Source organism: Cannabis sativa, chromosome 5, assembly GCF_029168945.1.
Source record: "Cannabis sativa cultivar Pink pepper isolate KNU-18-1 chromosome 5, ASM2916894v1, whole genome shotgun sequence".
Taxonomy (NCBI): Eukaryota; Viridiplantae; Streptophyta; class Magnoliopsida; order Rosales; family Cannabaceae; genus Cannabis; species Cannabis sativa.
Window position 1 is genome coordinate 57,258,176 of NC_083605.1, and position 12,523 is coordinate 57,270,698.

Genomic DNA, 12,523 nt, shown 5'->3' on the forward strand with positions numbered 1-12,523 from the left:
TTATATTATTAATTTTATTATTATTTTAATATTGAAGATAATAAAAAAATAATATAAATGTTTTACAATGTAATGTTATAGTTAATTATAGTAATAAAATAATACAAATGGCATAAATATAAATAAAAAAATAGTACATTTATTGTGAAATAAATTTTTACATATATTGTGTTAAATTTAGATCACTTCTTGACTTACTGTTAGAGTTAGGGATGCACACGTGGCGGGGAATTGGCGGGGAGTGCTCCCCCCGTCCCCATCCCCGTTAAGAATTTTAATCCCCATCCCCGCTTATTCCCCATCGGGGATGGGGCGGGGAATCCCCTAATGGGGCGGGGACGGAGCGGGTAATCCCCTAATAATAAAATAAAGTTTATAATGAAATTTTTAATATACAAAAATATTAAACTACATAAAAATTAAAGTATTACACATTAATTATTATTCAATAAATTAATTATTATCCAAAATATAACTTAAAATTTATGAAAAAGATACTAATATACTAAAAAAATGCAAACATAAATTATAAATTATAAAATATTATTAAAAATATAAGATAAAATACTAAACGGATCCCCGGCCCATCGGGGCGGGGAGTGTGATCCCCGTCCCCGCCCCGTTTAATATTCGGGGACAAAATGTAATCCCTGTCCCCGCCCCGTTTCCCATTTAGACGGGGAATCCTCGCCCCATTAGAGGCGGGTCCCCACAGGGCCCCATCCCCGTAAGAGAAATGTGCATCCCTAGTTAGAGTACACTTTTATTTAAATGAACTATATTTTAGCCTACCACTTAGTAATGATATGTGGAAACAATTTTCACATAATGTGCATTGCCGCTAAATTTTATTACATAGACATAGACATGAAGACAATTCAGCTCTCACTTAAATTTTACTACTGGTGAAATTTAAATTTAACATTACCCCTCATTATTTTTTTTTATTTTTTTGAAAAGACCCCTCACTTATTTTACTATCACACTTTTATGGTGTTGTAAGCCGCATGTGCCTCAATCTTAACAATTAACAATTAACAATTAAGTAATTGAATTGTAGCCGGCGAAAGACAAACTTCAAAGTCAACACTTCCTTCTTCAGCCCCGGGAAACGGCGTTAGCTTACCATCAATCTTATTGCCCGGACCACTTCGAACCGCCACTGGTCTTCCCCAACCAAAATCATTACCGTAGACATTAAACCGGGGCGAACTACCACTTAACAATGAGTTTGGCGGCAGTTTTCCTACATCTGATAACGTAGGCCTCTCAATCCAATCCTCCAAGTACTTTCTCGCTTCAATCGCCGTAAGGGAACGAATCTTTTCTCTAATCTGAGCCGCCGCCCAACCCAATCCACGATCCAATAACTCCCCTGCTTTGCACTCTACGTTCACACCAAGAACCGCGTTTCCCAGGTACCCTTCTGGCAGCGGCGGCTCCAGTCTTGACCTCAGCCCCATTGCTACTCTGTAAAGGACATCATCGTAGGGTTTCAGATCCCTGCCACGTGTCACAGATATCCAAAGATGAGCCATCAGCGCTTGAAGAGACGAGATCTCGTTATTGGTGAACCCCATCTCGGCGTTGGCTTTTGCCTTGAGCTCAATGATTCTTTCCCTGGAAAAATGGATCATGGTCCTTTGTTGTAGATCAGTTTCTGAAGATGATGAAGAAGAGTTTTGTTTATGATCATCTTCGTAGAAGAATGGGACTCGGATCGGGAGATTTAGGAAGAAATTGCCGCGGTCTGAGTTGAAAACGATGCCGTTATTAACGTAGCTGCCCTCGCGTGAGATTTCTGACCAAACGTTGATAAACTTCCAGAAGGACGTGCCGTCAATGACGGCATGGTTCGCACTACACGCGACGAAGAAACCGTCGACGAGCTCAGTTACCTGCACGGCCAACAAAGGTAGATTTGAAACGGCGGCTTCGTAGTTGGGAACTCCGTTTAAGAAAAACAGAGGGTAAACGATGTCGTTTGGGACAATGACTGGCTCGAGAATATCAGCAACTGTGACGCCGTCAGTAACGGCGTGAACGAAAAGGACTCCGGCTCCGTTACAGTTAACGTGGAAACAAGTGGTTTCATCGTCGGTGTTTATGGTCTTGACGAGTCGGCCGGCGAGAGGATAAAGAATATCCAACGTACGAGAGAGAGTGGCTTGTAAGTGTTGGATGAAGTTTGTATCGGAATCGGACGGTGGCTTGTTATGATAAAGAAGACCCCTTTGAATGTGATGAAGATCGAGGAGTCGAAGGTCGCACGGAGTTAGGTCTAGTCGTTCACCGATTAACTCACTGTGATTAATATCACCATCATCCTTATGGTGGAGATTGGCTGGCTGAACGAGAGTAGTTGAGATGAATCGGATTTTGATGTCGTTCATGGTAGTATGGATATGGTCTCTACACAGTTAATGATGGGATATGGTATCAGTTGACAGAGTACAAATTGGATTCCAGCGTGTATACCACTCAATTTGTCTTTATTATTATGGCAAATTATGTAATACCTATACTTTTTGAGGAATTGCATACCACAATACATCTTAGCCATTGGATTTCAAATAATAAACTATTGCTAAGATATGTGACCTTAACCAAAAGGTAAGGGCAATGTAACAATAGAAATTGGTGACCCACTCTCTTTTATGCTATTGTACTATATTTTGTAAACTCATGTTCTTCTTCTAATCAATAAATACCTTTTGGCAATTGGACATATTTTTTATTCTACCTATATGTATCTAGAAATTTAATCTAATAATATTAAAATAATTTTAAAAATTTATTAATATCAACAATTTATCTTCAAAAAATTAAATTTTTTATTTTGAACATCATTAATATAATTTTATATAGTTCAAAATCAATTAGGAAAAATTATAGCAAAAGTCTCCAAAAAATTTATTTTACGTAGATAAATTCTTAATTTTAAAAAATAGCGGTAATAGTCCTCACTCCTCAAGCTCGAAAATCTTATAAGTCTGTTGGTCCTCATTTTAACAGATTCGATAGTTGCTCCAAAAATATCACGTGTTGATATTAAATTGCGACATAAACCTCCAAAAAATTCACTTTAATGCAGATAAGTCCTTAATCTCAAAAAATTATAGTAAAAGTCTCCAAGCAAGATTCCCGTTAGTCCATAGATACACAATTTAACAACTTTATTTGTACTTCTTAAAATGTTCACGTGTTAAAATTTTATTAGTCCACGTCATAAGAAATTTATTTAAACAATAAAAAGATATTAAAAATTTTAATAACCTATTTTTTCATTTTCTTTTTATTAAAGATTAAAAAACTTTATATATAAAAAAAATAAAGTTTTCTTACAAACTTCTACGATTTGCCACCTACCCTTCTCGTTCTCGGTGGGGGAGGCTTACTGTCGAGTGTCGACCAGTAACATTCCTTCATCTCCACCTTCTTCCTCGTCCATCCCACTATCTCAGAAAACTAATTAAGCGAAAGAAAAAGAAGAGATGTGATTAGGATTAGGATCGGATCTTTGAGAGAGATGAAGTTTTTTGTTTTTTTTTTCTTTATATTTTTAAGAAACCGAGATATATGGATGGAGTATGCGATAGAGAAAAAGAGATATGGGTGGTGGTGGGTGGTGAGTGGTGAGTTTTGGTGGCCGATTCTTTGACCTTGATTTTTCTGGTTCAAAGTTTACATAGACACTTTTTTTTAGGGTGGCCCCTCTAGCTAATGGAAATTGAAAAGTTTTACTAGAGCAGATCAGGGCTGGGTAGGTTGGGCTGGGAGTGAAGAAGAAGAAGAAACAAAAAAAAAAAACAATAGAAAAGATAAAAAAAAAAAAAAGTAAAGTTAATTAATTAGTTTTGGAAATTAATTATTCATTTATATTTATTTTAAATTGAAATTATGATTTGGACCAATAAAATATCAACACGTGTCATTTTTAGGAGAAACAAACAGAGCAATTAAATTGGGTACCTACAGACAAACAAGAATCTTGAGCTTGAGGCTATTATTACAAATTTTAAAGATTGAAAACTTATTTGCATCAAAGTGAATTTTTTAAGAACTTTTACTGTAATTTAATATCAACATGTGACATTTTTGGAGAACTAATGGATCTCTTAAAATGAAGACTAAAGAACTTACAAGAATCTCGAACTTGGGAACTATTAACGCTATTTTTCAAGGTTAAGGACTTATCTGTATCAAAATTAACTTTTTGAGAATTTAAATGCAATTTTAATACACAAAGAATTTATTTATCTTTACATAAAAGGAGTGTAAAATTACATTAAGTAATTCAAAAAAAATCATGCCATATACATATCATAAACTTATTAGCTTCTGCCATATGAATTTGTACCATAAATATGTCTATTTTGATTGATGTTTATTGATATTATAGAATGCCAAAAAAAATGTATATAATTAATTTATTTAATTAATTTAATTTTTTTATAGTAAAGTTTAACATCATATAAGTCTTGTATTTTGACATGATTTGAGTTATTCTTGTTTCTTGTTCGTGTGTGAATGTAGTTGTTCGATCCGGTGGGTTGTCGAGCTCTTTCAATATAGAAAAATGTGACAGAAATATTATGACCACTAATATGGCCTCATCAATCTCAGCATCACACTGTCCCACACCAACAGTGGAAATTCAAGATGTTGATGACTTGACTGAACTTTATATGCCAGATATTGGTATCAAAAACAACACCATTGCAACCTACCCGCTCATGCCTCGAATTGTTAATACTCCTCTAAGTGGGTCTGGCTCCCAACATGCAACATTGAGGCAAACCACAACTACTGATGCTGTCATTAACACAAATGTTGCAGCAAACAATGGACAAAGAAAACTGTCCACCAAATCGACAACCAAATAGACTACCTGAGAACACTTTGATCAGGAAAATACTCAAAAGATGCAGGGGTCCATAACACTCAGAATCCTCTCCAACATTGTCTCCTAAACAGGAATCAAACCAGAACATTTGCAATTCTGTAATGGATCAATCTGGTTTTTTTGACAAATCTGCGGTGGCTAAGACTCAGCCCCGCAATCAACCATGAAAATCGTCAGTTGGAATGCGCAGGGTCTGGGGAATCCGAGCGCGTTCTGTCATCTTCGATATCTTCGATCGCTTGTCAAGGAGCAATCTCTGTTAGACTATTATATATAGTATATGTAATACAACATATATATACGATATGAAATGCGAAAAATAAACTATAATCATATCGATAATATATATACAATGAAGGATCGAAATACCTCCAGCCATTGATCTTTGAGCTTCAATCCCTACGATAGCTTCGGTATTGGAGTTTGGGCTTCCTCGCTCTCTCAACTCTCTTTAGATGGAATTTGCTAAATAAACAGAATGAGTGAGGAGCTCGGGGACCGAGACCCTATATTTATAGGTGAGAAACTTTATCAGTATCTGCGCCACATTAATTGTCAGAATATTTTGACAATTAATTCATGAAATCAAATCAGGTAATGAATATAGAAATCTGGCCATATATAGAATATTACATAATTGATTATGTCCAGATTCAATGAATATAAAATATTCATTTATGAGAAAACCAATTATTTATTTTATTTCCTTAAATAGAAAATTATTTCTTGAAATAAAATATTCTTATATTCTCCCACTTGGTCAGCATTTAAACTAAAACATTCAAACCCAATGTTCTTCATTATATAATAAACATACGAATCATACCGACATGTTCTCATTATGAGTCGAGTATTATCTTCCATGTATTACAATACATTTACTATATAATAATGTACTTTATGTGGCAATGTACTTAAGTGAATAAACCCTAAACCTTATGTTTATTTAGGTCCTTTGAAATTTTCTCAAATGTAAAATTAAGATGCGCATAAATATGAGAAAAATCAAAATAAGAGTTTCATTGATAATAACTTTATTTGTACAAATTACATAAGGGAACCAAGTCCCATGTTCTCTACAAGATCCTTAAAATTATGAGGTGGCAAGCCTTTTTTCATAGGATCGACAATCATCAATTCAGTGCTAATGTGTTGAATGACCACTTTATTTTCTTTAACACGTTCTCTAATAGCTAAGTTCTTAATGTCGATGTGCTTGCTTCGACTTCCACTTTTGTTGTTCTTAGCCATGAAAACAGCAGCTAAATTGTCACAAAACATCTTTAATGGCCTTGCAATGGAATCAACCACTCTAAGGCCTGAAATGAAACTCTTTAGCCATACACCATGTGATGTAGCCTCAAAACAAGAAACGAACTCAGCCTCCATAGTAGAAGTAGCAGCCAAAGTTTATTTGTTACTCCTCCAGGACACAACTCCACCAGCAAACATAAACACGTAACCAGATGTAGATTTAGATGAATCAGTACAACCAGCCAAATCTGAGTCTGAGTAGCCAACTACTTCTAGATTGTCAGTTCATTTGAACATCAGTTTGTAATCCTTAATACCTTGAAGATACCTCATTACTTTCTTTGCAGCTTTCCAGTGGTCTATCCCCGGGTTACTGTTAAATCTTCCTAACGTTCCGATAGAATAAGCAATGTCGGGTCTTGTGCATACCTGAGCATACATTAGGCTTCCGACAGCAGAAGCATAAGGAATGTTCTTCATTTCTTCTCTTTCAAAATCATTTTTTGGACACTGGCCCAAATTCAATTTATCACCCTTCACAATTGGAGCAACGCTCGGTGAATAATCTTTCATATGAAATCTTTCTAAAACTCTGTTGATGTAGGCTTCTTGAGATAAACCTAAGATACCTTGGTATCTGTCTCTATGAATCTTAATGCCTATGACATAGGATGCTTCACCCATGTCTTTCATCTCAAAGTTCTTTGAAAGAAATTGTTTCACTTCACGTAGCAACCCTTTATCATTGGATGCAAGAAGAATATCGTCCACATATAAAACAAGAAAAACAGATCTTACTCCCACTTTCCTTCAGGTATATGCATTGATCCATGACATTCTCTTCAAATCCAAAGGAAGAGATGACATCATGAAATTTTAAATACCATTGGCGGGATGCTTGTTTTAATCCATAGATGGACTTCTTAAGCTTGCATACTAAATCCTGACCTTCACTAGAGGAGAATCCTTCTGGTTGTTTCATGTATACCTTCTCCTCTAGATCACCATTCAGAAAAGTAGTTTTTACATCCATCTCCTCCAGCTCTAAATCAAAATGAGCAACTAATGCCAAGATGACTCTGAGGGAAATTTCTTTGATACAGGAGAAAAAGTCTTTGTATAGTCAATTCCTTCTTCTTAAGTGAATCCTTTAGCAACAAGTCTCGCTTTGTATATCTCAGTGTTGCCTAATGAGTCTTTCTTAGTTTTATAGACCCATTTACAACCAATGGCTCTCGCCCCATTAGGCAACTTTACAAGCTCCCAGACTTTGTTGCTCTTCATAGAATTCATTTCATCATCCATAGCATTGTACCACAATTTTGATTCTCTAATGTTCATAGCTTGCAAAAACGTTTCTAGATCATTTCCAATTCCAATATCAGATTCTGATAAATACACAACATAGCCTTTGTATATCTTTGGTTTGACAAGTCTAGTAGATATTCTTAAGACTTCACCAACAAGCTCTTGGGGAGCAGCAGCTGGTTCAGCAGTTTGTTCAACAGTTGTAGGCAACTCTTAAACATCTTGATCTACTAGATTATCATTACCAACTTGTGGATCTTCAGTGATTGGTAATGGTTGTTCAACATTCGTTTGAACTACAGGAGTGTTAACCATTATCAATCTTGCTTTTGAAGTGGAAGAATCTGAAGGATCTTTCACTGGACCTAAGTCCTTGGATTGATCACTCCCACTGATCAAGGCATTCTCAAGAAATTTCGCATTCCTTGATTCCACAATTCTTGTGCTATGAGATGGACAATAAAACTTGTAACCTCTAGACTTTTCAGCGTACCCTATAAAGAATCCACTTATGGTTCTTAGGTCTAATTTCTTCTCTTGTGGATTATATATTCTGACTTCAGATGGACATCCCCAAATGCGTACACGATTTAAACTTGGTTTCCTACCTTTCCATAATTCAAAAGGAGTTTTTGAGACTACCTTTGTTGGAACTCAGTTTAATATGTACACGGATGTCTTTAAAGCTTCAGTCCACAAGGATTTAGGAAGTTTAGAGTTGCTCCTAAGCATACTCCGCACCGTGTCCATTAATGTTCAGTTTCTTCTTTTTGCAATACCATTTTGCTCGGGTGTACCAGGCAAGGTGTAATGGGTAACAATCCCATTTTCTTCAAGAAACTTTGCAAATGGACCAGGTGCTTGTCCATCTTCTGTGTATCTACCATAATACTCACATCCTCTATCTGATCTCACTATCTTAATTTGCTTGTTGCATTGTTTCTCTACTTTAGCTTTAAATATCTAAAAGACATCTAATGCTTCACTTTTATTATGAAGTACGTAGATATACATGTAGCGTGAGTAATCATCTATGAATGAGATGAAGTATTTCTGACCATGTGAGTCCATGTCTGGACTACATATATCAGTATGTATGATTTCTAATATTTTAGAACTCCTATCGACACCAGTTTTGACAGACTTGGAGGTTTGCTTTCCCTTAATGCAATCCACACAAGTATCAAAGTCAGTAAAATCTAAGGTATTGAGTACCCTATCTTTAACCAACCTTCTAATTATATCAATGGAGATATGTCCCAATCTCCGGTGCCACAATGTACAGGAATCCTCTTTCATAACACATCTTTTAGTGCCAGCGTGAACATGCATAACATTATTAGTGGTATTATTTTGTAAATTAAGGCAGTAAAGACCATCGGACAAAATACCATTTCCAACACATTCAGATTTATTATATAAATTGAAATGTTTGTCTGAAAATGTAAAGCAAAAACCAAAGGGTATAAGTCTTGAAACTGAAATCAAGTTTCTAGAGAAACTTGGTACATAAAAAGTCTTTTCCAGCTTTGAAATAAAACCACTGCTTAAAACTAAATTGCATGTTCCAATAGCTTCCACTTGTGAGCCCATCTTGTTTCCAGATAAGATGCTTCGCTCACTTGCCACTGGCTTCCTTAGATTTTGAATATCCTGCATGGAATTTGTTATGTGAATTGTTGAACTGAAATCAATCCACCATGTGTTAAGATTAACATTAGCCATATTAGATTCATAACATACTAAGGAAATTGGATTACCTTTGTCATCCATCCATTTCTTGAACTAGTTGCACTCCTTTTTCGCATGTCCCTTTTGTTTACAGAAGAAACATTTTATAGAATCTTTCTTTATGGCAGCCTTGGGAGCCATGGGCTTTTTTCCTTTGTTCTTCTTGAATGGTTTGCGTTTCTTAGGTTGAGTGGTCAGGTGAACACTTTCTCCTTGCTCCTGCAGGAGCCTGGCTTCCTCTTGAGCACACATGGTCATCAATTCATTGATGCTCCATTTTTCCTTATGTGTGCTGTAGGAATTTTTAAAAGGCCCATACTGTGGAGGAAGATTGTGGAGGATGTAATGAACTAGGAAGGTATCAGGAATGATAACATATTGTTTCTTCAAATGAGCAGTGATGTCCCTCATTTTAGAAATGTGTTCTCGAACTCCTTTAACACCAGTGAGTTTTGTGGACAAGAACTCTTGGATGAGGTTGATGAATAAAGATTTATCTAAAGTGTCGAATTGCTCATCCATCACTTTGATAAAATATTTCACCTTCTCAGGTGGCTCCACCGATCCACGCATTCCCAAAGGAATTCTGGACATAATGAACATGATGCAAAGACGATTGGATTGCTCCCATTTTTCACGCAGTGCAATCTCAGCAGCAGTGCTAGTATCAATGATAGCAGCTGGTTCGTCTTTCCTTATTGCATAGTCCATGTCAGTGCAAGCTAGGTGGAGAAGAACTCATTCCTTCCAGAGTTTGAAGTTGTCACTGTAACGCCCTAATGCTAAGGCACGCTACAGTGTTTTTTCAATTACAGTGCAGTATTTGCTAATCAAAGAATCTTCTTGAAAAAAAGGTGTCAAATTAAAACTTTTATATTAAATATTGAACTTTATACTATATCAAAATATTTACATGTTCCGGGATCCCATTTTCAAACTTTTAACCTTAATACTTCAAAATACATATAATCCAGGTCGCACAGCGACTACGAAATATGACCCCAGATGTCCTAAGACCAACCACTCCAGGTTGCGCTGCTTTGACATGTACAACCCCATCCTTGCTCAGGTTCACTCCTGTTCAGCTTTCGCCTTTCCTTTACCTACACATGGAAGCAGAACTGTGAGTCGACAAACTCATCAGTAAGAAAAGCATATAACATATCATATAATTTCCGACTTGTAATTAGGCTCCCATACACTTTTTTACAAGGCTCAACAGATGAGTAAGAACGTTCAATACTAGGGTACAACCACTATACCACATACACTACGTACCTCATTGTACGAGTGCTGGTAGGGTTTGTTTCGTACCCTGAGTACCACTGAGTGATATGTTGGGTTTTGTGCCCTAAATAAAACCCATTTCAATATAATCAGATTTACTTATCAATAAAGATCAGAAATAACATTTTATGTTGCATGGTTCACGTGATTTATTTCATGATTACATATATAATGTATGAATTCCATTTAAGTCCAGAACATATGAATTTGTTAATGATTATAGTGTTGTTAGCACAGTGGAATATAATCATAATTATATGTTTAAAAGTTTATTCCCTGATTTGTCAGAACACTGGATTTAGACTGACATGGTATAATCAGCGATATGTATTCTTACACCTTGGAAAAGTGTTATGTTCTTTCCAGGACATTGGCAAAGTTTACCAATATCGGATGTATGGAGTATACATTGGAAGGGACCGATATTGAACTTTGATTAGATATATTAAAACTTATCGTAATATCTATTCAATTCAATATCACCTGTTGATCCTAGATCAAATGATCTTAATCCTGATATGGTTAGGTTCGATCTCAAGAGTACTATACATGTTCTTTGATTTGTTAGTTAAGCCTACTTTTGGGTCAGGGTGATACGTACATTTTGGGAACATGATAGTATAATTGAGTGGGAGCGCTACCATAAATATGGAATCTATAACTTCTATAGGAATTTAGAAGTGAAACGATGATATCCTTCGAGCTTGGCTAAACAGAGATAAATGGTGGAGATCTCATTTCACTTTGCTAAAATATCATTTATACGGAGCTAAGTATTTTAAGGATAAAATACATTGAAGGTGTAACGGTAACTTAGTGCCTTTTCAATGTAGATCATCTATTAGAGGATCATTGATCACATTAGGAGTATAACAATGGATAACTAATGACGTATCTATATCATGGAACATATAGAGCGTTCTATATGACTGAGAGTGCAATTCCAAGTTCTAAGTGTGGATTCAATAAGGAATTAATAAGTTAGGGAATTTACTTGGTAAATTCGGTTCGACTTATTGGAAGCTCGGTTATATAGACCCATGGTCCTCATACTAGTTGAGACCATACTGCTTGTAAGACTCAGTTAATTGATTTTAATTAATCAATTATAATTCTAAAATTAGACTATGTCTACTTTATGATTTTCACCAAGCAAGGGCAAAATTGTAAAGAAAATAAATTCTAGGTTTATTTATTAATTAGGATACTTTATATGTCTAAATTAATAAATATATTAAATGGTAATATTATTTAATAATTATTTTTAAGTTATTAAATAATTAGAATTGGCATTTAAATGGTTAAATTAGAAAATTGACATTTTTGAGAAAATGGGAATGAGAAATAACAAAATGGGAAAGTTTCAAAGTGAGGCCCAATTTCCTTATATGGGCCGCCCACTATGCATAGGCTTTTACCATTTTATTTTTCCATTATTTTAATGCCACACAATTCTAACCTAAACCTAGAGGGCATTCTATAAATAGATAGTAATGGCTTCAGGAAACAATACATAATTGCATCTCATTCTTTTCAGAGTGAATTCCTGAGCCACCATTTTCCTCTCTCTCTTTTCTTCTCTTCTAAATTTCGAAAATTCCTTGAGTGATAGAGTAGTGCCCACACACATCAAGTGGTACCTCAATCATAGTATGTAAGACTGTGGAAAATCAGCATCAAAGAAGGAGAGAAAGAGATCCAGATTTAGATCTTGATTATGCTCTGCTACAGAAAGGAATCAAGGGCTAGAGATCTGAATGGAAGGAGTCATTATATTCCGCTGCACCCAATGTAAGGTTTTCTTAAACTCTTATGTGTTTATTTCATTGTTTTAGAATTCATATTAGGATGTTAATGAAACATACTTGGTAGTAAATCTAGATCCTGGTAAAATATTTCCAATATGATATACCACGCACCCTCAACACTTTCTTGTACTTGTGCTAGTATCACTGTACTGTACTCCTAACAAATATTCACTATACTAATGCACTTTGTACCATAACTGTACAAGTGTTGGTAGTGCAATTTGTTGGG

The 12,523-nt window shown here is 35.5% G+C and overlaps 1 protein-coding gene across 1 annotated transcript; it reads right to left on the reverse strand.

Moving 5' to 3' along the window:
- Positions 1–818: 818 nt before the first annotated feature.
- On the reverse strand, positions 819–2,734 carry LOC115717597 (uncharacterized acetyltransferase At3g50280-like). The gene has a single exon (XM_061115787.1). It carries the CDS (start codon positions 2,391–2,393, stop codon positions 1,035–1,037), a length of 1,359 nt encoding a protein of 452 aa, XP_060971770.1. The 5' UTR covers positions 2,394–2,734; the 3' UTR covers positions 819–1,034.
- Positions 2,735–12,523: the final 9,789 nt, after the last annotated feature.